This window comes from Triturus cristatus, chromosome 5_2, assembly GCF_964204655.1.
Source record: "Triturus cristatus chromosome 5_2, aTriCri1.1, whole genome shotgun sequence".
NCBI lineage: Eukaryota > Metazoa > Chordata > Amphibia > Caudata > Salamandridae > Triturus > Triturus cristatus.
In genome coordinates, this window is record NC_140588.1 from 928,720,077 (window position 1) to 928,745,501 (window position 25,425).

The window sequence follows — 25,425 nt, forward strand, 5'->3', positions numbered from 1 at the left end:
CAAGGACCGCAGCAGAACTGGCTAAAGTATATCAACAGGGAAGGCAATCCTTTCGAGGATGTCCCCGTGGCAAAGGACAGCTACAACGAGGCGGACAACAGACTAACCCTGGGCGTAGTTTGCGTAGTAGCACTACGCGAAGTGCGCTTCACACTACGCGAGCTACACGTAGCTACGCGAGCTGCGTAGTGCAGTAGGGAAAATGCTGTTCGCACTTATTGCACAGTGCCGGATGCTTGTCCTCATATCAATCATTGCAACGGCATCTTGCACAGTGCAAGCGGTTTTTTTCTGCCACTCAAGTAGATTTGTACTCGAGTGGCAGTTTTTTCTCAACGCTGACTGGTAACTGGTATTTTCTCATCGCGAGCGGTCACGAGCATACGCGATTCCTCGCAATGAGAAACCTGACCTCCCCGCGTTGAGAATCTCGCCGGGAGGTTTGTTTTCCACGCTCTCGATCGGCAACTTGATGTTGCTGATCGCGAACAAGGAAAAAGTCTCGGTGTTAGGTCATTTTGCTTGCTCGCGGTCGCCAACTTGATGTTGAGCGTGAGCAAGCAAAAAATGTCCGTTACGTGCAATTTGCGTAGTTGCGCAAACTACGCGAGCGTAGCGTCGTCCTACGCCCAGGGTTACAACAGACTACTACTAAGTGACTGCATTACAAAGAAGGTACACTCCCAAAGGACAGCAATGTGTACACAAAGAAAAACAACCTATGCAAAAACAAATACCGGTCAGTTTACAGTTCCTCCAGCATGCCACACCAGTAGGAGTCAGACTAAAATATTTCCTTCAAAGATGGAAGGACATAATGTCAGACAAATGGATTTTAAACCTAATACAGTACTGATACTGCATAGAGCTAACAAAACAACCACCAAACGGGAGACCAAAACAAGATACATTCAAAAGCAGAATTATCTCCGCTATTCAGAGGTGCAGCAACTTCAAGGGAACCGTGCAATAGAGCACGTACCACACAAGCAAAAGAACGGAGTATATTCTACATACTTCCTATTTACAAAAGTAGAAGAACATTACACCCAATACTAGACCTAAGGTTTCTAAACAAATTTATAAAGACCCAAAGGTTCAAGATGACTACATTGCAAGAGGTGATAACTCAGTTGCAAGGAGGAAATTACATGGCTACCATAGACTTGAGATGCATACTTACACAACCCTATGAACAAAAAACACAAGTGGCTGTTAAGATTTGTGGTCAACAAAAGACACTACCAATTCAAAGTACTGGCTTTTGGTCTAAAATCTGTACTAAGAGTGTTCACAAAATGCATAGCAGCACATCTCAGAAGGCAGTGGATTCATGTTTACCCTTAATTGGACGACTGGTTAGTAAGAGCAAACTCTTACAGTCTATGCAAACAGCATATACAACAGGTGATAGACATTAGTTCAGCTGGGGTTCTCCATACATTGGGAAAAGTTGTCGCCAGAACTCATTAAGGTGTTCTTAGGCGGAGAAATAAACACAGCAATAGGGAGAGCATTCCCAAGCGAAAAGAGATCAGCCTTATTGAAGGAGACTCATCTATACCGTGAGAACAGTGGGAAAAGTATTAGGACTGATGGGCTCATGCAGTCATTTAATTCCCAACATTCGACCACACATGTGACCGTTTCAAGAATGACTATGGACACTATGGACACAATGGTCACAGGCAACAGTGAGTTGGGAGGATCTAGTGGTTGTCACACACAGTTCACCAGGAGATGGCATGGTGGAACAAAACAAACATAGCACAGGGAAGACTTTTCACACCACCAACTCCGACAGTGACCCTAACAGATGCATCCCTGTGATTGTGGTCACAGCAGGATGCAGTGAGACACATCCATATCTTGGAGTTGAAAACAGTATTCTTAGCCTTAAAAGCCTTTCAGAAAGAGTTCTATGAGAAAAAGGTGTTGATACAGACAACACAACCACATTGTTTTACATCAACAAGCAAGGAGGAACTCAGTCTGTAGCATTCTCAACGCTAGCTCAAGAGACTTGGAGATGGGCTATCCCAAGGGGAATAGACATGATAGCAATACACCTCCCAGGAAAGGACAATATAGAAGCAGACAGACTGAGCAGACAAGTATCATCATCCCACGAGTGGGAACTAAATCAAGCAGAACTCCAGAAGATTTTCAGGAAATGGGGGACACCACAAATAGACCTATTTGCTACACCCCACAATGCAAAATGCCAAAACTTTGCATCCAGGCGACCTTGCAATCAGTCCCTAGGGAGTGCGCTATGGATAGACTGGTCAGGGATATTTGCTTACGCTTTTCAACCAATACCATTACTGAACAAAGTAATCAGCAAATGCACGATCAGCCACATGACAATAATTCTCATTGCACCACAGTGGGCCAGACAAACTTGGTTCTCAGAAATAATGGAGATGTCTCAAGGGACAAAGCATAAATTGCCAAAAAAAGAAAGATTTGCTAACAATGCAAAACGGAAAAGTACTTCACCCAGAACCAGAGAGCATAGGCCTAGCGGCATGGCTCCTGAGAAATTAGAATTCCTGCATCTCAAACTACCAGAAAGCACGATGGCTGTTCTAAGAGAAGCTAGGAAACCAACAACAAGAAAATGTTATACAGCGAAGTGGAAGAGATGTACACAATGGTGCCTTCAAAAACGTCTTTCAAGGAAAATTACAAAGGAGAAAACAGTGCTAAAGTACTTGACACGTTTACTAGAAAGTAAATTATGCTATACATCATTGAAAGTGCACTTAGCAGCAGTAGTAGCGTATACCAGAGGTGAAACTGGGAAAAGTTTCTTCACTTCACATGTGGTCAAAAGGTTCCTAGAAGGAGCAAAAAGAATTGCTCTTCCAAAAATGGTGCCAGCACCCACATGGAACCTGAACATAGTTCTAGCACAAATGATAAAAGCACCATTCGAACCACTACACAAAGCTAGGCTACAAATACTCACACTAGAGATTGCCTTTTTAGTGGCAATAACATCCTTACGTAGAATTGGTGAACTACGGGCTAACACTACAGGTACCTTACTTCCAAATGCATAACAGCATTGTCATGAGGACAGATACTCAATTCATACCAAAGTTGGTATCAAGATTCCACATAAATCAGAGTGTGCAAATACTAATATTCTTTCAAAACTCAAAGACCAAAGCAGAAAGACCTTTGCACACACTTGACACAAGAAGGGCGGTCATGTACTACATTGAAAGAACCAAGGAATACAGGAAAACAAAACAGTTTTGTATCCTTTGCAAACAGTTTTCTGGGAAGACCGGTGACCAAAAACACCATTGCAAGATGGATAGCGCAAACCATACAGTTATGCCACAGGCAAGCAGCAGGACAGGCCTTATAAGGTGCCCCACGGGCACACTCGACAAGAAAGAAAGGAGCAACTATCGCTTTTCTAGCTAATACTCTAATTCAAGATATCTGCATGGCTGAACATGGTCTTCAGTGCACACATTCACTAGGCATTACTGTGTGGGCATTCAAATGAATAAAGAAGCAAAAGTAGGACAAAAGGGTCTTACAACATCTATTCACAAACCAAAGCTCACTTTCCACCCAGCCACCACAAGACTAGCAAACCGCTACAAAGTCTATGCACAGCATGTGAATCTAGAAAAGATTCACGCTGCAAAACAAATAGTTTCTTACTTGGTGTAGTTTTACAGCTTGAAGATTTTTTTTTGGATTCAGTAGCACACCCACCCTCCTCGGCCAGGAAAGATGAGAATAGGAGGAGAAAGAGGAAAAAAATGATAATCCGAAGATGGCGACCAAAGGTCGACTGGCTTCCTCCGGAAGCTCCCACGTCACAGGAGGACGACAAATGGTGGTATGTCGACGCCCACCAACAACAAAAAAAAGCAAGAAATACTACAATTCAGGACCCAACCACTAGATGGCGAAATAATGCACAGCATGTGAATCCAGAAAATTCTTCAAGCTTCAAAACTACACCGACAGGTAAAACTATTAGTTATGGCTTCAGAGCCCAAAAACTGCCGCTTTGGGTGGGGGCAGTGACACTTCCACCAAGCCTCTTAAGAGGGAAAGGTCCCATGACCATGTGGCCTCTGAAGACAGCAGGAATTCACAAATGATTTCCCATCATGAGTCTCCTCATTCAAAAAAAGAGAAAATGGAAAAATTCTCCCCCAAAAGTACTTCCTCAGGGTCTACAACCTCTACTTCCAAGTCTTGAAAGCGTTCGCAGACCTCTTCTGAGCCATCGACATCCAGACCTAAGATTCAAAAGAGTACCGTTGACAAATTCCTTAATTGTCTATATCAACGATCACCTCTGTTTCGACTTCTACACAGTCGACGACGCTAAGACCACTTCTACCATTAATGCACTCATTCTGTTTACTAATATTTCTTAGATGACGATTTCACAGGTATCTCCACTATCTCCACAATTCTGCTGCCTTTGTTGCCATTACCATCGACTATGATGTAGTTGTTGGCCCCACTGTTGTCCGATCCGCCATTGAGAGAGCTTTATTCGTCAGATCCATCATTTACTAAGCCATTAACACCACCGTCTATGGGAACATAGTCATTGATGTCGACAACAATGCAACTTTCAAAACCATTGAAAGTCTCATGACACTTCCGCCAGCAAAGTGTCTCCTTCTCCTCCACGCCATCTACTGGATGACTAGGATAATTCATAAAATAAGGGTCCATTTTGGGCTGCGCATAGCCCATCTGAATTGCAGGCCAAATATCAGGAAGAGGAATCTTATTATGGACATTATTACAATCCTCACACTAAACATCACTATTCGTAAATGTAAATGTAGTTTATTTATATAGCGTTCCTCACACCCCCGAAAGGGTCTCTCAGGCGCTGTGCACATACCGCTGTGGAACCCTTCCTGGACTTTCCCTGTGAAGTGCCCACTCCTGGGCACCCCCAAGGTGAAGCCAGGCATCCTAGCGCTTTTGGGGCCGTTGTGGAGATTAAGCAAGCTATTGCCCAGAGTTGCAGAGTGGGACCCATGATTAGAATAGGCACCGAGGCGAGAATTATCGGGTCTGGAGAAATTGAGCCCAAGACCCGCCGAGGCAGGAATTGAACCCTGGTCCTGGCCAGACCTCTGCATCAGGGTCTGCCGCTCTAACCATTGAGCCACACTTCTCCACAAGTACTTCCATGTCCCTGACCATCCGCCCCCTGTGAGAAGATGGGTTTCTTTTGCAGTAATCCCCCCCCCCCCCACACTTTTTGCCAAACTACTGATGCACTTTTACTTGTTGTGTCCTGGGTTCCTGCCAATTAGGTTCCCAGGGCCTGTGTTCTTTCCCCAAAACTAACCCAAACCCAGTTGGCATCTCTGGTGACAGGTCAGCCCCTGTCAAATGGTAACACAGGTACCAAGGGCACTGTGGTCATGTTAAGCCTCCAATGGCTGCAGCACTTATTGTGCCACCCTTAGAGTCTCTGTACCTTTACAAAGTGAAGAGTTGACATGGCACACATCCCTGTGTGACATGCCTACAACCCACTGCCCTGGCATAGATCAGTCACCCCTCTAGCTGGGTGCACTATACCAGTGGTGAGGGTACAGGTGCATGAGCCCTGTACGCCTACAGTGTCTAAGCCAATTCTTAGACATTGTAAGTGCAGTGCTGCCATTAAGAGTATATGGTGCTGGGAGTTTGTCATTACGAACTCCACAGCACCATTATGGCTACACTGAAAACTGGGAAGTTTGGTATCCATCTTCTCAGCACATTAAACCCACACTGATGCCAGTTTGGGATTTAATGAAAAATGCACACAGAGGGCATCTTAGAGATGCCCCCTGAAAACTAACCTACCACTAGTGTCCAGGCTGAGAGGCTGCTTTCAGCTACCACAACCAGACATGTTTCTGGACCCCTGGGTCCAGAACCTGCTGGTCTCTGGGGTCTGAAACAATGCACATCCTGGAACGAGGTGACAAGCCTCCTCCCCTAGGATGGGCAGGGTACACGAAAGGGAAGCTTCAAAGGCTTGCCGCCTTTGTGACCTTTCCCAGGCCTTTTGCTGCTCCCAAAAACTGGTCCCCACTGGTTCTTACCCCCACTTTGGGTGGGAGAATCAGTGGGAAAACCAAGGGAGGTGTGCCCACCTTAGCCAACCCCACCCCTCAGGTGGAGGAGGCGAGGTTCAGTACAATTTTGTCCTTGCTATCTTGCAGATCGGGTAACCCAGCCAACCAGAGTGAGTCATATGCCCCCCTTCCACTGGAGGGTGGCATAATAGGGGGTGTACCCACCCCAAGGAAGGGACCCATTGGTCCCAACCTTTACTTACCTGTAACACCCCTAAATCTAGTATTTAGGGGCACCCCCTGAACGTTGCCGCCTCAGACAAGAACCGTGTAGGAAGAAAAGAAGGACCGAAGAAGCCGTGCCAAAGCTAAGAAGAGGACGCCCACTGACTTGGCTCCAGCCCAACCAGTCTGTCCCCACTGTGAACCTGCATAAGCGAAATCACGATGTGTCCTGCAGCCAGCAACCTCCAGAACCCCGAGGACCTGCCCTGCCTTCCACAGAAAAGACACTGTCTCCCGTGGGCACCGGATTTGCTCAACCACAGACTCAGGCTCAATCCGCGAGTCTGCTCAACTCTGCACCCAGTGCCCACGGCCAGAGTTTGAGTGGCCCAACACCATGAGGAGGTCTCCCCGGCGATCCTGACCTGAGATCTGGTGATCTGACCTGCCTCGAATCTCCCACCGAAGCAAGCAGCTTCTATTTGGAGGATCCCTAGCCCCCCTCCACCCCCTAACCGTGACCGGAGCTGGTAAGAAAACCCACCGCCTAAAGATAACCCTGCACCTGAAGTCCTATGGACTTGGGTGGCCCAGCTGAGGGTGTCCCCGCATCCCCAGGCATCCCAACTTACCTCTCCAACTGGTGGTCACCTCCAAAAGATCTTTGTCCCCGAGCCTGCCGTCTTTGATGAAACCGGAGAATCCCCATTGTAATCAACAGGGCACCCGATGCCAAAACCGCACCCTGCAACCAGCTGCTCCTGTGGGTGTACTTTGGGTGCTAACTCGGATCCCCCTTTGCCCTGAGCCTAACACCAGGAGCTTTGCTCCCACAACCCTGTGGTCTGCTCGTGAGCAGCCACCAACTGAAGCCACCCTGTCTCCCATTGGATAACATTTGGCCTCACCACTCTGCTCCCGGCCGCCCTAGTGCTGCTGAGGGTGCTTTTAGAGTACATCCTTGACCCTGGAGGAACCCTTGTTGTAACCCCTGGAACTCAACCCCAACGACAGAGTTAAACAATAACTTCTTTTCTCTCCATTGGACTACATTGACTGTTTTCCTTTGTAAAATGTTGCGTGGAGTTGATTTGCATGAAAACCTGAAAAACTACAACTGTGCAAAACTGATTTTACTTAACTTTTCTCTGGGAAATGTCCCAGTGTGATATCTAGGCATATCACACTGAGTAGAAAAAGTAATCTAAAAAGTAATTTCGACATTTTAACTTACCTGTATTTCAAACAACTTCATTTGAACCTACATTCAATTATAAAACACTGCATAAGATTTTGCAAAGCATTTATCTCACTTACCTGTGCCAGGCTTGGCTTGGTTTTAGAAATAAAATGACTTAATATTTTTATACAAACAAAATTGGTCTGAGTTCAGTCTTTGAGTGTGTGACATAATTTGCTGAATGTGTGTACAACAAATGCTTAACATTACCCTCTGATAAAGCCTACCACAAATCGAGAGTAAGGTGCTATCTACTTTTACCTCTGCCTACCTTTGGGGTTCCACTGGACTCTGTGCACAGTATACCTCATTTTTGGTATAGTATATACAGTACCAGCTTCATACACTATGCACTTATAATGTCTGAGAATGGACACTATAAGGGCACATCTGCTCCTGCAGTTATCCCCTCACCAGAGGTATAGTGCATTAATGTATCTTGCCTTAGGGCTGTAAGGCCTATTGTAGAGTTGACTTACCTATGCCTTTTGCAGTTATGGCAGGCCTGGCACACCGGAATGGGTGCCAGGTCAACTCATCACTTTTAGCTCCACCAAAACATACAGGCTTCAGTAGCAGTGTGCATGTGTTTGGTGAGGGGTCTCTTAGAGAGGCATTATACATGCTGCAGCTCTCAAAGACCCAATCTGGTCACAGTGCCCTTGTTGCAACTGGTACCTTTTACTTGGTGCTTATATGTCAGCCTGAAGTGTGCCAATTGTGGAAACGGAAGTACAGTTTTGGGAAAGAACCTGGTTAGCAGGAACCCAGTGCACATTCAGTCAAAGTGCATCAGAATCAGGCAAAAATTGGGGGGTACCATGCAAAAAGGGGCACTTTACCACACATGTAACTTCAGTTATCCGGTATTGATATCTTTCATAGTTTCACATGTGACCCACCCTCCTCCGCTTAGAGACTCGCCTCCTATATTGACATAAGAGGTTATTTTCACTTGTACCTGAAAATCTGAGGAAAACAGTCTCTGTTGGGAAGGTACTAGAGGGTGCTGTCGCCTGATTGATCGTAGGTCAAGTTTGAAGAGGATGCGTAACCAAATCTCTTGCACGCTCTGCGAACACATATCCATAGTGGAGTTTCCATTCCAGACTACTCCCCGTTAGAAGATAGGTGACTGCTGGATCCCATTCAGGACAAGCCAACCTCCACGTTTTATCGTAAATTGATGAACAACATACCAGACCCTCTGACTGCTCTTAGAGAAGCCTGGGTCCAAGACCTGGGGGGCCATAGATGACGACTGACAGGAGGCGATTCAGAGCCCTAGAGGTTGCCATACGCTCCAGATTTAGTCTAGTGCAGCTTGAGATCCTTCATCGCACATACGATCTGCGCACTCACTTTTACTCTTGGGGTAGGGCACTCACAGCGTTTTGCATGAGGATGCGGGGAGGAGGGGACCTTTATGCACATACTGTGGGACTGTCCTGAGGTGTCCCGATACTGGCGGGGAGTCACAGACATTATGTCAGAGGTGGTGGGAGAGCCTGTTCCACTAGAACCAAAATGGCTTTTATTAATGATTCGAGGTGATGCGGACTGGTCCAGATACATGGGTATATGGCTGGCTCTATGGGCGGATGTGGCAAAGCGCAATATTGCCAGGAGTTGGGTGGCCACCTTCACCCCTGCAGGTGGAGAAGTGGAAACGACATCTTGATTGGTGCCAGAGGGCTGAAGAAACAGTGTATAAAAGTAGGGGATGTGTCAAAAAATGGGGAAAAAGTGTGGTTGCCGTGGCAAAGGTATAGAGGGCTGGGAACGGGAGACTAGCGATGTGCCAGGAGATAGCACACCTGCTCGCTTTATTCATGAATGTGTTGTCATGGATTCTCTGTGTTCGATAACTACTTATGGCAAGGCTTTTGTATGATATGGTCTCTCGAGCTTTGATAATAAAGAGTTTTTCAAAAAAAACATTTGAACCGGATGAGTGAGGTTGGGAACCCTTTGTCAACAGGTCCTGCGCCTCTGGACAAGGCTGTAATGTCAGGGCATTTCGCTGGTGGTTTAACACGTGGCGGGCTCCCTGAATGCCAAGGCGGATGAACTCAGCAGTTGATGCTTAGCGTATAACTAATGGCGTCCACACCCATAGGTGGTAGAAGGTCTCTTACAAGATTGGGGACATCCTTGTTTAGATCTGTTCACTACTGCACAGAATTCCCAATGTAAATACTTTTGCGTTCTGGAGTTTCAAAGGTGGCTCTCGCTCGGTGGTGTTTTTCATCTTGAGTGGCATGCATCTAAGGACATTGACTCTTTCAGCACTCTTCTCCCAAGTTTTGTATGTTCTTTCTCTGGCTCAGAAGGGCTCTGCTCTGGGCACTGTTAAAGGTTATTTGTTGGCTGTCTCAGCTTTTTTGCGGTTGCCCTACGAACCTCCTTTAAGTCGCTTGTTATGACCGGTTTTCTTAAGTGACTTCAACATCTGTTCCTTCCAAAGCCATTCCTCATGCCCCAATGAGATCTCAACCTGGTCTTAACATTTCTCCTATGCGCTTCCTTGGTGCCCCTGCACAATTGCCCAATTTGTCAACTCAACATTAAAACTGATTTTCTGGTGGCCATAACATCAGCCTGGAGGGTCAGCGAACAGCAAGCATTGTGTGCACCCTTATTACACAACATTCTATTATGGCAAACTGGTTCCCACAAGCTTTGCTTCCTTCCAACTGAGAGTTGACACCCGTTTATGTAGGCCAGACTATAGCCTGGCCTACCTTCTTTGCTCTTTATCACCCTTCTACGTAAGAGAGACTCCTGCCTGGATTCGAAGAAAGTGTTGCCTTTCTTCCTTGACCGTACCAAAGAGTTCTGGGTGGACGATCAACTGTTGGCTATTTCAGGCAAATAAGGTAAAGGCTGTGCAATAAGGAACCATCTCACGATGGCTAGTGCTCTGCATAAAAATCTGTTATGCATTCGCCAAAAACCAAACCAGTGATTGCTTGTGCGCCTATTCCACCAGAGCCAAAGCTGCAGCCATTGCGTCAGCTTGCGGATTCTCTGGCCTGGGCATCTGTGAGGCAGCAACATGGGCATCACTGCACATGTTCATCTAACATTTGTCTATACAGTGAGGTCCGTCCTGATGTGCATTAGCCTGTTCAGTCTCACAGGACCTTTTGGTCTGAACTGTTTACCGACCCACTGCCAAGGAAGTACTACTTGGGCATCTATTGTAAGGTAAGGAATCTGTGCCTAGAAGTCTTTCACATAAAAAACTGACTTATCCTCATTAATGCCGGATCTGGTAAAGACTACCTAGCCGAGGATTCCTTACCGAATTACCCATCCTCCCCGTTCTGCGAACGGATTTCGGTATACGGTCACCTTTCTGAGGCCCTTGGTGCATCAGCATTCTTCGTAGATCCCCACTTCTGGCGTAGAAAGCTGCGAAGAACTGTCAGTGTGCTTGGGTGGCGCCTATATACCCACTGGACACATCAGATCCTGCGCGGCTGACTCGGAGCAGAACAAGTCCCAGGGATGTGGAATTCCTATAGCCCAACGCCCAGGACATATTGTTTGGGGTCAAGGGCAACAAGTGTTCATGTGTAATTTGTCCTTGGGACAAGTAGGCCCAACCCCCTGCAGCACAAACCCTTTGACTGCCAGCTTGCAGTACCACATTATGTATCGGGGAAGGGCACTGTCTGCAGTTAGGGTAATATTTTTGTCCATATGTTAATGCTGTTCAAACTTATATTTATGGTTCACTAATTGAAAGCCTTTATTATTAGGGTGAGCGCTCGAAGGAAATCTTGCAAGTTCTGACTGCACTATTGACAGTGATTCCAGTATAAAAATGTGTACACACGTTTTTAAAGTTTAGGAATATGAGGCTATGTATAATGCTCTCTGATTTGATGCAAATATTTGCAAAAGTTGGAAAGCAAGATTGATGATTCTTTGCTTTCAAAATAAAATGTTCATAAAAAAATAAAAGCAGGAAAAAAACATTTAGCTAAACCACTGTAAAGGTTTAGGTACCATTTCTTTGCAGCATCATTTAGTAACGTGCATGCTAGTATTTTCCAAAAATATTCAATAAGATTATGGGAAACAAAAATAAACCAGCATTGGCAAAGCCAGTGGGTCTGATGGTCAGCTTTTTTAGTTTTGTTAATGTGTGACTTGTTTTGACAGGTCTTTTGTAAAACCATATTGGTGTGGTAGCTGGGGCCCTCACCATTATAACAAACATTAGAAAAAGTTGTTTTTGGTCTCAAAAAGCACACACTACCACAGTAGTTACTGGCACTGAACAAAACTATGTTGTGTGCCAATATCCTCCTTGTGAAAGAGCAGCACGCTGTCACTCAGTGAAGCCAGACGATGGAGAGAGAGACAGAATTTCTCAAAAGTGCACCCAGGGTATATGTCCTTGCATTAAGTGCATCTATACGACTTTTGTGAATTCCCAAGAATTCGCAGAACTAGGATAAGAAATAGTACTCCTAGAAAATATGTGAACTGCATTTTAGCATGAGCAAATCTACATGTGTAGATTTGCTCACGTGAAAATCTGAGTGTTTACAAGTTCACTTTCCCTCCAACCACTTTTTTCCCAACTCTCCCAAATCAAGTGGATTTTGTTACAGGACAAGTAGATTTATGAAGCAATCTGCTCCATGGACAAATGGATATTTTAATAAATTCCACACCCCTGCAACTCCACATACTGTCGCGTAGGCGTACTAAAGAATTTACGGATCCCGTTTGACGCCTAGGGATAATTAAAAATGATATACCAGATCAATCAATCTAGGGTTGTTAAAGCGCACTACTCACCCGTGAGGGTCTCAAGGCTCTGGGCGGGGGAGGAGGGGGGGGGGGGGTTCAGCTCTGGTTCAGTCGAAGAGCCAGGTCTTGAGTTTCTTCCTGAAGGTGTGCAGGGTCGGAGAGCATCTGATTTTAACTGGGCGCTCGTTCCAGGTTTTGGCAGCTATGTAGGAGAAGACTCTTCCGTCTGCTCTGTTTCTGTGGATGCGGGGGGTCTCAGCCAGGGCGAGGTCGGCAGAGCGGAGGTTCCTTTTGGGTATGTGGAAGGGGAGTCTCTTGTTGAGGTTTTGGGTCTGATGTTGTGGAGGGATTTGTAGGCGTGGGTGAGGAGTTTGAAGGTTATTCTCCTCTCGACGGGGAGCCAGTGGAGGTCTCGTAGGTGTTGGGTCAAGTGTTCGTGCCATGGAGTCCCGAGGAAGAGTCTGGCTGCAGCGTTCTGGATGGTTTGGAGCATGTGTAGGAGAGTTCTGTTGATCCCGGCGTAGGGGGCTTTGCCATAGTCCAGTCTGCTGGTTATGAGAGCGTGGGCGACGGTTTTTCGGCATTCTGGGGGTATCCATTTGAAGGTCTTTTGGGGGATGCGCAGGCAGTTGAAACTGGTGGAGGCGATTAAGTTGATCTGGCGTGTCATGGTGAGGGTGGAGTCAACGATGATGCCGAGGTTTCGTGCGTGGTCTGTGGTGGTGGGTGGATTCCCAAGGGTGGATGGCCACCAGGTGTTGTCCCTGGCATAGTTGGAGGGTCCTAGGATGAGGACCTCGGTCTTCTCCGAGTTGAGTTTCAGGCAGTTATCTTTCAACCAAGTTGCGGCGTCCTTCATCCCTTCCTGGAAGCGTAGTCTGGTGTCTTGGGGGTTCTTCGTGAGGGAGAGGATGAGCTGGGTGTCGTGGGCGTAAGATACTATGCTGAGTCCATGCTGTCTGACGATGGCGGCCAGGGGGGCCATGTAGATGTTGAAGAGCGTGGGTCTGAGTGATGATCCTTGGGGTACTCCGCAGTTGATCTCTGTGGGTTTGGAGAGGAAGGGAGGGAGACTGACCCTCTGGGTTCTGCCAGAGAGAAAGGATCGGATCCAGTTGAGGGCAGTTCCTAGAATCCCTGCATCGTGAAGTCTGGCTGTGAGTGTGCAATGTGAGATGGTGTTGAAGGCTGCAGAGAGGTCTAGTAGGATGAGGGCCGCAGTGTGTCCCTGGTAGAGTAGCATGCGGATGTCGGCAGCGAGGAGGGCCGTCTCCGTGCTGTGGTTGCTGCGGAATCCGGACTGGGAGGAGTCTAGGATGGAGTCCTCTTCGATGAAAGTCAGCTGAGCGTTCACAAGTCTCTCTGTGACTTTGGCTGCGAAGGGAAGGAGAGAGATAGGCCGGTAGTTTTTCCGGTCGGTCGGGTCGACTGTGGGCTTCTTGAGGAGGGGCTTGACTTCCGCCCGCTTCCAGTTGTCGGGGAAGATGCCAGCTTGTGAGAAAGTGCCATCTTTCTTGCCTGGTATGCCCCCACTTTTTGCTGAAATGCTGAATGTACTTTGACTGAGTGTGCCCTGGACTCCTGCCAATCAGGTGCCCAGGGCCAATGTTCCTTCCCTAAACAAAAACCTCAAAACCAGCTGGGCTGGGTGTCTGGGTGCAAGGCAAAACAAAGTCGACATGAAACACATCCCTGTGTGCCATGCCCATCACCTACACTGCCATGGCATACATCAGCCACCCCTCTAGCTGGGTACCTTATGCCAATGGTGTGGGCACAGGAGCAGGAGCCCTGTGCCCCTACAGTACCCAGGTCCATTTCTGAGCACTGTAAGTGCAGTGCTGCCATTTAAGAGTACATGGTGCTGAGAGTTCGTCAAACACGAACTCCACAGCACCATAATGGCAACATTAAAGACTGAGAAGTTTGGTATCAAACTTCTCAGCACATTAAACCCACACTGATGCCAGTGTGGGATTTTAATGTACCAAGCACCCCAGAGGGCATCTTAGCGATGCCCCCTTAAACCTAACCTACAATCCACGTTTGCTCTGAGGCTGGCTAGGCTGCCACAGACATGTTGCTGGACCCCTGGGTGGGAGAGCCCCTGCTCTTCTGGGCCTGCAACAATGCACATCCTGGGCGAGGTGCTAAATCTCCTCCCCCAGGATGGGCAGGGGGAAGCTTCAAAGGCATGCCGCCTCTGTGAGCATCCCCAGGCCACGGCAACCCCCCACTCTGGCGGAAAGCTTTGGCCGGAAACCCCAAATAAGGACAGGGGATGTGCCAGCCTGCCAACCCCACTCCTCAGGTAGGGGAGGCGAGGTGAAGCACTTCTCCGGGCTCTCGCCATCTTGAAGATGGGAAGCCCTACCCTATCAGGACTAGGCTACTGCCCCCCTCCCACAGGAGAGAGGCAGGATAGGGGGTGTACCCACCCCAGGACAGGGACCCATTGGTCCCTGCCCTTCACCTACCTGTAACGCCCCTAAATCTAGTATTTAGGGGCACCCTGATCCTTCCTTCCCCAGATTCCAAAATACAAAGAAGAGCAAGAAGAAAGAAGACCTGCCCTGCAGCTGCTAAGAAGAAGACATCCACTGCTTTGGCCCCAGCCCTACTGGCCTGTCGACCCTCCAACCTGCTCCTGCACCAACCCGGCATCTCTTGTGGCCAGCAACCTCACAAACCCCGGAGGACCTGGCTACCTTTTGGCTCTAAGCCCCTGGGACTCCCATGAGTAGAGGCTCTACTCAAAACCTACCTCTAATCCCTGGCAGCAGCCCGGAACCGCGAACCCAGCACACTCTGCACCAGCCAGGCCTGGCCAGTGCCGGAGTGAACAAAGACCACGACGACGACCCCACGGCGACTGTGACCCCGAGTCCGGCACCCAAGGACCTCCCTCGACACTCCTGAAGAAGCCTGCAGCCTCAGAACAAGGCGCCCCGCCTACCGCGATCAACCGCGAGGGTAAGATTTCCTGACACCAAAGGCACCCCTGCACGCGGCCCCCTGTGCCCAATCCCGGGGTACCTACCTATCCTCCAACTACCCAACTTACCTCTCGAAGTGGTGGTGGCACCTGAAGAATCCTCGTCCCCGAGCTTGCAGTCTTTTTCTAAACCGGAGATTTCCCATTGAAATCAATTGAGCGCCCGAAGGCTCAAAAGCACCCTGCACCCAGCCGCCCGAGTGGCCCTGGCAGTGCAACCTCTACACCTCTACTTCCTATTTGCCCTGAGTAAGTGACCAGGAGCCCAGCTCCCACAGCCGCGTGGCTTGCTAGTCAGCAGCCACCAACCAAGGCCCCCCTATCCCTCATAAGATAACATTGGGCCTAACTCTCTCTGCACCCGGCCACCCTAGAGTCGCTGAGGGTGAACCAACTATACCTACCTGACCCTGGGGGACCCCTGAGTCTATGCCCAGAACCTCAACTCTGCCAGTCGAGTACTTACCTTTAAACCGATAACTCTATTTTCTTCATAGGGTAACATTGACTGGCTTTTTCCTGAAACTTCTTGTAAGTGTGGACTTTTCAAATCTTAAAATATTCACCAAAAATCAGCCGAGTAACGAAAACGAAAATACTCACCTGCTCTTAGGTGAGCTCCCAGTGCTGGATCTTGGTGCCCAGCACCGACTCTGAAAAATATTTACAACTGTATTTACCAGTAACCCAATTTTCTCCCATAGGAAATCATTGACTGTTTTTCTGTGAAATTTCTTCTAAGTGTCAATTTCTGCAATCTTTAAATATTCTTTAAAAATCGTATAATATCTGAAAACGTATTTACTTACCTGTTTTGGATAAAGGTCCCAGTACTGAGTCTAGGCACCCAGTACTGGATTACAAAAGTAACTAGAACATACTGTACCTGCAACTTGAATAATCTTCCATAGGGAATCATTGACGGTTTTCTTTGAAATATTTTCTAAGTGTCAACTTTTAAAATGGCTAAATATTGTTTAAAAATCATCACAGTAATTAAGTCGACTTTCATCACTTGATTCTAAGTACTGACCCAGGACTGAATCTAGGATCCAGTCCTGGAATTCCAAAAGTAATCCTAAAAGTAATCTGTTGCAAATAACTTGAAATTTCCATTGAGCTCAATGCATTGTTGTTTAAAATAGAGTTGCCTATTACAACCACTTGTAACTGTTTACAAAAGTCAATTGCGTATTGCAAAAGTATTTATATAAAGCATCTCATTCTGAGAAAGTATATTTTAAATCCAATTGTTGGTTCTAAAATAAAACAAGCATATATTTTTTGTGTATAAACCATTGGCCTAGAGTTCAGTTATTGAGTGTGTGAGACCATTTGCTGACTGAGTGTGTACAACAAATGCTTTACACTGTCCTCTGATACTGCCTTACTGCTCGACCAAGCTACCACATTAGAGAGTAAGGTTATATCTAACTTTAGCCTCTGTCAAACCCTTGGACTGTGGACTCTGTACACCCTGTACCTATTAAGGAACAGTATATACAGAGCCACTTTCTCACACCAATAAAATAATTTGATTCTTCAAATAGTAATTATAATAATTGTAAAAAGTAATTTGCAAGTCTGCAAATAATAAAGGGGTTTAATGTTATCAGAGTGTATTCTTAATAATGTGCTCCCTAATTAACACGTACGAAACGGCCTGCATATTGAAGCATGATCTGTGCCCAAACCACAGAAAGGTGACCATTTGCTATTAGAACCGACCTGGACCCGGCGAAGTTGTTTTGTGCGTTTATGGTTAGAGTAACTCGGAGCTTTCACCGGGTCCAGCCATCACTCAGCTCTTTACTCCTACTGAAGTGTATTAGTCTGACAGCCCTGTGATTTTAGGCACACAGGCTCAGCCCTGTGATTTTAGGCACACAGGCTCAGCCCTGTGAATTTAGGCGCACAGCCTAGCCTTCACTATTGGCTCTCAGCCCAGTGCAGAGGAATCGAGGCAAAACATTTTCTGGGTAACATGTTTTTCTGGTACAATTTTGTATGGCTTCACCTCAATCCAAAGCTGGCGAACCTATTTATATGAGCACTAGTTGTATTACACAGGCCCACATTCACATAATTTTTTTTCTAACATTAAATCGCACTGGAAAGAAACTTCGACTGCCAACAGTGACAAACTGCAAAACTACCTGATCAGGGAGAAAAGAACTATTGTAAAGAGTCAACCCTATCATGTCATTACTGGGAAAAGAGTTAAATGTTCGCTGCCCTTGTCGTTTTTTTTTTTTAAAACACTTATGTGGAGCATAGTTTCTAACTATGTTTTTTAGTCACCCAAAAAGCAAACCTATCATCACAATCCACGTCGCACAATTCAACTTCACACATTTCCAATCCATAAGACCTAATTCACCTCAACAAAATTACACAACACACCACATACATCCAATCCACACCACAAAATTCAGCAGCACACCACATAATTAACTCCATAACACACAAACCCACTTCACATAATTCCAGTACACTAAATATAATATAATTACTATCCACATATTTCCACTTCACACCATGCCACATAATCGCACTGCACAAATCCACTCCACACAATTTCAATCCAACCCACATAATTTCAATCCAACCCACATAATTCCACTACACACCACTTACATGCACCCCATAACACATGGGTAAAAGACATTGTAATTTACATCACCAAGAGCTATAACTCAACCAAATGCGAGACCTATTGCATTTCCAATGCTTGTTTTGTTAACCACGCATAGAGACAATAGTTTTGTGGTGCGCATTGTTTTTTAAAAATGGGAAAATGTAACTTGTTCTGTATGGAGGACATACCCATACCAATGTAACATTAGTGTAAGCTTAGTTACCCACCATGTGTGCTCTCTGATTTCAAAAGCATCTGGCCGACCTCTCTACGGCATGGTATGGCTTTGAGTCTCCAGCTGCCAACTGCTTAATTGATTCTGCTGTAAATAGTTGCTTTTTCCCATTGGAGCCCCATTATATTCTTTATTTTTTCAATGTGTTAAGTTTTTCTGCAATGGTATCGCCAAATCTACTAAACCATTGCTGCTTTTAAGACCTACAAGGTTGCACCCTTTGTTAAATTAAGTCATTAGACCTTGATATTTAAAAATATTATGTGATCCCATATGCGTACCAAATATAGAATTGTTTGATCTAAAAAAACAATAGTGTGTTCTTATGGTTTCAGTATATGAAAATGCCTGTTATTTAAAGCCAGATCATTTGTGATAGGGCTAAACATAAATCTTTGTGCATTCAAATATGTTGTTGCTGTTTTTATTTTTAGTCGGGAGATGGCTACTGCTTGTTTATTTTGGGACGACTAGACGGTCAACTGTGCTGTTTGTTTCTTCAAATATTGCTTTTTCTGAATTAATTATTCACTGTCTTTTCTTTTAGTCGGTGGTGGATGATTGGATAGAGTCATATAAACATGAGAGAGATGTAGCACTTTTGGATCTCATAAACTTCTTTATTCAATGTTCCGGCTGTAAAGGTGAGATGTAATCCTTATTTGAAATATCCAGGTTAACAAAACATTAGGTGATTGGTTTGTGGTCTAAACAACAATAATAGTGGTGATCATAATGACTGACAAAGTAATAGTTTGCTTAAACTCCATTATAAAACTTGGCAAGTCAACATGAGTACCAATTAGTGTATGTTACTCTGGGTCCTTGTAATGGGCCATTGCTCATATGACTAGGTTTGCACTAGGCATTGTTAATGAAGAAATATAATAAACATATGTGCTTCGATTTAAGATGAGATGTCCTTCCCAAAGAATTTTGATTTGTACCTATTAGTGGTTCCCAGGTATACCCCTTTGACTGGAAATGGAGGAAATTCCTAATATATTTTGTACTTTGCAGCACTAAATCTTTTATGGAATGATATACTTGAATTATTCCACATCTTTATGCTTGGATTGTCTTTTAGAAGATATTCAATCAGTAATATCTGAATGCAGAGAATTAACACAGTTCTTTAGTTAGTGTTTTGATCTCATTGTTTGATTAGGTGGGCCACTGGCTTGGCTTTAAGCTCTGATTACCCTATAAACCACAATCACTCATTCTGTCTCCCTTCCAATAGAACGGAAATCATATGAGCTGCACTCGACCTACAGCTTCTCTGATTTTTAAACTTACTTAGATGGAAATAACTGCACTATAACGCCATCTAGACTTATGTCAAGAAAGGACTTTATAAAAACCTGTGATTTGCAGTTTGTACAATGCAGTTCCATGCTTAGTCGTCTTTACTATTTTGATGTCAAGAAGCCCTTGAGCACTGTTGTGCTGTTCAAAGCTCGGTTTCCAACTGGAGCAACATGACAGTTCTGTGGACATAACTAGGTGTTTGAGGCAAGTGTGCTGTAGATACACATGCTTTGCCTACTCCTGCCATCTAGTGTTGGGTCCGGATGATTGCAAATAGTTTTTCTTCGAAGATGCCTGTCCTAGTTACGGTGATAGTGCACATGGTCATCGACTCCATTGTTAGCTTTTTAGGTCTCGGCCTTGCGAAAGCAGCGCATGCGCTGCTCTGCCATGCAGAGGCCTTTTGGAATCGATACGATTCCAGTGTGCACGCGGGGAGACAAACGAGACAGAAGATGTGCACACAGGGATTTGATGCTTTACTGGTGGTGTGATACACTGGGGACTTATTTTTTTCACCGCCAGTAAAGGCAGTCCCCGCGTGCACATCTTCTGTTCGTCCCGTGACGGGCCACGCTTGTTGCTATCGATACCCTCACACCCTGGTGCGCTCTCTTATGCCAAGAATTACCCCGGATATGTCTGCACCAGGTTTTTGCAGTGGTTGCCCCTGTATGCCAGATATTACCTGCGCTGTGCACGGTACTGCACTGTGCCACGAGAACGCCCTAACCCCATGCCATGGGATGCCCCCTCACCCCCCATAAGCCAAGAATGATTTCCAGAATGCTGGGTCATTGGCACATGCACACATTCCCTCCCACTCGGTCACGTGCAGGGCCACCCCCTTTCCCGATATGTTGCCCTTGATAACCCGAGCTTACCTTTTTGTGAAGCTTGGAAAGACCTTTTGTCTAAACACTATTCCAGAGTCAAATGGCACTGCCAGCTCGTTGTCATGGTCGAGGGGAATGAAATGGTGCACTTCCATGAAATAGGTACAAGGTTTGCATGTTGGTTTCCATGCAGATCAACAAGCAGCATTGGAAGGAGACTCGCAGCTTTGTAATATTTAAAAACATAGCGTCTAGCCGGTCTCGTGCGTTACTACTTCAGGTAGTCGTAGCCTTTTAGCCAGCAACATCTGGATGCTGGTATTTTTAGGCAGGGTAGGTTAAAGGTGTCAAGACAACGGATGACTGCATAATTTTTATCTATTTTTAATGCAGTTTCAATTTATGAAATTATGCCGTTATTGTTGGAAACAATCAAATGTTGTTCAGTGAAGTGTTGACACGGCGGAAGATCGGATTTCGTGTGCAGATGTTTAAATTGTAGTGCTAATGAACAAACACTCCTTTATTTAAAAATATGAAATATTAAAGAAACTTGCTAAAACCTTTACTGACCCCCACAAGAGCCCCATTGGAATGTGGGCCATGTGTCATCCATCATAGCTCACCTTTACGTCCCCCATACCGCCTGTGATCAAGCAATTTAAACAGGAGCAACTGAACTGTCTGAATAGAGAAATGAAAAAAAAAAAAGCGCCTTGCATCTTGCGGTGCTGATAGACTTCACCTAGGCGCCACAATTAGTAGCATTTTTTGGCAGATTCCAAGGCACGCAGCGGCCCGGGGGCCACGTGAGCAGCGCCCACTCCTAGCTGCAAGGTGCAGTCTGCCCAGCAGCAACCCTGCCCCCCCACCCCCTCTACCGTGTGAGCCTGCGACCCAGACCCCGGGGGGGAGGGGGGGGAGAGAGAGAGAGAGAGAGAGAGAGGTCACAAGCCGGGACAGAGGTTGCTCGTGCCAGAACCAGCGTGCATCTGCCACCCTGACCTGGGTCAGAGGTCACACAGGCCGCAACCAGTGTGCATCTGTGACCCCCGATTTGAGGCCAGAGGTCATGCAGGCTAACACGGCAACTATAAGAGGGAACCGGTCACATATATGGATCCTCGTGCCAGGATAAGCAGCATCACTGCAGTGTATAGCAAGACAGAGTACCGGGAGGAAAAGACACATAAGTAGTATAGCGCAACCTGTCAAATTAAGTGCCTTTACATTGAAATAGAATTTATACAGCGCTTACTACCCCCGACGAGGCGGATGCGCATAATGGTTTTGTCGCCCATGAAAGGTGAAACTGAGTGAAAAGCCTCCGTGACCTTGAACGAGGTCCAACTCCTCAAACTGTCAGTCAGTGCGCCACAAGATCTTTTATGCACCTTGTCCATCACTCCTCAAACTACCATCGATGCGCCCCATCCTCCTGAGGCGTGCCTCGTCCACAAGGTGCTCACAATATCTGATGCATGCGACCCTCGCTCCTCACACCACACACCACACTATCCACCAGCACCTCCTTGCCCTAGATTCTCACAGCGCATAAAAGCGGAGCTCTTCACTGGTTTCTGTGCCCCAACTCTCTAGAGACCCGTATCCGTGAGCTCCTCAGATGTCCTTGCGCACTCCAAGTTCTTCAGCACCTTCTTCACGAGCTCCTTGCACCATTAGTGACCGTCCTCCCACAATCTGTTCCCGGTCTGTGATCTCCCAACTCTTCACAGCGCCTAGTCTACGAGCAACTCAGAGCACCGTTTCCCTGAGCTCCACACAGCGCCTAGTAGTAGGGGTCCCGGTTTATAGTATTTTTGTTTTTTAGCTTTTCCGTCTGTATTAATTCAGATTTGTTTTTTTTGCCCACTTTATATGTATTTATCCTTTTTTGTTTTGGGACAAATAAAGTTGTAAAACTGTACATTTCCCAATTTATATAATTGATGGACTCGCACTCATACTTTGTGTCTGTCTTAGCTATTTAAGATGCCAAATATTATATAACAAAACACCCACTGGTAAAAATTAGCATTATACCACAAAGGTATAGACACATGGCATTTTTTTATGAAATTGCATCCTGTTTTTTAAATTTCCCATGCTGTGCACCTGCTCAGCTGTTAGCCTATAATTTATGAAACACAGCATAGAGTCCCTTAAAAGAAACCCAATTTTCTGTACTTATTCACTTTTAAAAATAAATGCAGACAGAAAACTCATTATTTTCTGTCTGTATTGATCTGGAAAAATGGGAGCCTTATTTATAAGCTACTCGTAGCACCTTTTCCCTGAACTCCTCACAGCGCCTTGTCCATCAGCTCCTCGTGCCATTTGCCTGGGTCCATTCACTCCTCAGCGGCTTGTCCAGGAGATTTCGCAATATCCGTTCAGGTGCCCGCAGCTCTTAAGTGCCTTGTCCAGGAGCTCCTCACACCAGGGGTTTGTGTGCCCTGGCTCCTCACAGCACCTTGGTCATGCCTCCACAAACTCCTCATGTCATATGATCATAAGGTCCCACTCGTCGCAGGGCCCTGCCAACAAGCCGCTCAATATCTGTTTCTGCACATTCACCTCCTCGCAGTCCATCCAAATACGTGAAGGTCCAGCATGGTCTGTCCATCCGCCCCAAACCCGCTCACAAAACAAACATCAGCAGGCTCTGAACAGCCTGCTCCTCCATGGAAGAGTGTAGACATCGCTCTACCCTTGATCTTCACCTGGGAGGGAGTGGTGAAATCCAGCCAACTCTCGCCACCCAAGAGAGCAGGGAACCCATCCTACTCTGAAGACTCTACTAAAAGTGTTCCTTCAAAGCCATCCTTCTCTCCATCCCAGAGAAGGGGAGGATGTCACCTTGTGCTGCCAACCATCTCTCCAATCTGGGGAGAGAAGTGAAAGCCATTCCACAAGCCACTTTGGAGACAGTAGTGTAAGTTAATCTACAAGTCCCTTCCTTCTCTCTCCTAACAGTAGATTGCAGCGGAAGTCTCTAGTCTGCCTTATCATGGAAAGAATGACAGATGTTGGCTTTCTCTCCTACCATACTCTCACAACCTGGAATCCGCTCTGGTCCTATTGTCCTCCACCCTAGAAAAAGAGTAGAAGAAACCCTATACTGCCATCCTACTATAGTCCAGCCCAGAAAGTAGTCATAACCAATGTAATCCCACAATTGCTGCGCTGTAAACAGAATCATCACATTCTACAGGCCTCCAATCACTGGGTCTCAGGGTTTGGATCCGTGTATTTCACCCCTTTCCGTAGGGCTCTTGCTTGCTGAATGTGCCCACTTGGGATTGGGGTTTCTCTCCTCACCATGTCGACCCTTCCTAACCGCTCTGCCCAGGACAGTCAGTTTAAGGGTGGCAAGATTAAGGGTGGATCGGTTAAGGGTATCTTCCTAAGGCATCCTATCTGTGTGGTCCTTGAGAGTTCCAAAGGCCAGAGCACTTGCCATTTTGCCCTGACCACTGTCCCGTCATCTCCTACTGCATCCTTTTTCAATGCACCCAACACCTTCCTCCGTCAGCTGTTCTTTGCCTGACCATAGACCGACAATCCTAGGCTGCACCTCAGCCAACAACAGTGTCCATATTTATAAATTAATACTCACTATGGGACACCACCGGAACTCCTCGGTTAACCCCCCCAAAAAAAAAACAACCTCCTAGGCCAACTATTGTACTCAGCTGGACCTCACATAATATCTACTGTTGGCTTTACAGTATCTCCTGTGGTTGAGCTTCTGGTGCTTAAGGGTGGACGCCAGACTGTATTTACTGGAGGCTTAACACATTCTCCAGTCATGTCAGACTAGTGTTTTCTGCTGTTTGTGAGCTCCATCTGTAGGGGCAGTATGGAATTCACTGATGTTTGTTATTATTAAATGGATGTGCTGCAAGTTTGTGCAGTATGGCTAGAGGCGTAGCCAGCCAAGATGGTTAAGTGCTAACTGAGCTATTTAGCCCTGCAACTTTGCATACTAGATGGGTATTCAGTCATCCCTCTCCATCCTTTGGCCTGCTGTAGTGTCCCTCACATGCATACAACATGAGGCAGTGTCAGCCTACGTCAGACACTGGCTAACAGGACACGAGTGACGGGCTCTCTGTTGCACAATAAGTGGTCCCATCGAGTTCCAGGGTCTGTTGTTGCAATGAGTGGTTTACATTTTTTTTTAAATGTACCGAGTTTGACTTTTAGACAAAGCTTGTTTTCATACAATGTGCGCCTTCGTACAAAAAACATTCATAAACAAAATAAGCATTGGCCAAGCCAAAAGATCACAAACTAATGGCAGATCAATTGGGTTTGCCAGTGCTTGTTTGTACTTTTAAAGGTTTCTGGTTAACACCAGAGGCGGGAGGCTCTGCTGGTGCCGAGGGTTTGAGTAATCTGTTCTGTTCGAAGTCAAAGGCTGGGCTGCCCTGTGGAGCTCAAGAAACAAGCATTGAAAATGCAATAGGTCTCGCCTTTGATGAAGTTAAAGCCATTTGCTTTGCTAATGGCATTGTATAGCAAAGCAAATGGCTTTAACTTAATAAAAGGCGAGGCCTATTGCATTTTTAATGCTTGTTTTTTTCTGCAATCTGGTTTGGACATGTATTGCTGCCCTCCGGTTTGAAACAGTTTTTCGGGTTCCCCTCGACGCTCACTCTTTTTTACCCTTTTCTACCCTCGATGGTATTATTTCGCACACGTTTCCTTCTTCTCCGCCTATCTTTTCGGTTAACGGAATCTACTTCTCGATCGGAAAACTTTGTGGTCGGCCTTCAGGCCTAACCGCTTATGTTCAGCTCTCCCTCGATGGAATTGCCACTGTTCAAATTCTGCACTCAGTGCCACGCAAAGTATCCGCGCACTGACTCACACAAGGTGTGCAACTTGTGCTTGTCTCTGGAGCACAAGGAAGACTGAGGCTCTTGTAGATCGTTTCGATCGAAGAAAACTCTTCGCAATTGTTGGGCTTGACGTTGAGCGATGCAGCGTCGGAGCAGCGAAGACACGCTGGACATATTCATGAAGATTCCGGCCAAGAAGATGTTGAGGCGGCAGAGGAGGAAGAAGCCTTCTCCGTGCAGGATTCCGACTC

General features: G+C 46.3%; 1 protein-coding gene across 2 annotated transcripts in view; it reads left to right on the forward strand.

The window, feature by feature from the left end:
- STAG2 (STAG2 cohesin complex component) overlaps window positions 1–25,425 on the forward strand; it is a 1,427,207-nt gene that overhangs the window by 310,365 nt on the left and 1,091,417 nt on the right. For both annotated transcript variants that reach the window (XM_085608133.1, XM_085608134.1), the window contains exon 7: window positions 18,728–18,824. In XM_085608133.1, the coding sequence (XP_085464259.1) occupies window positions 18,728–18,824 (97 nt within the window). The remainder of the gene's footprint in view (window positions 1–18,727; window positions 18,825–25,425) is intronic.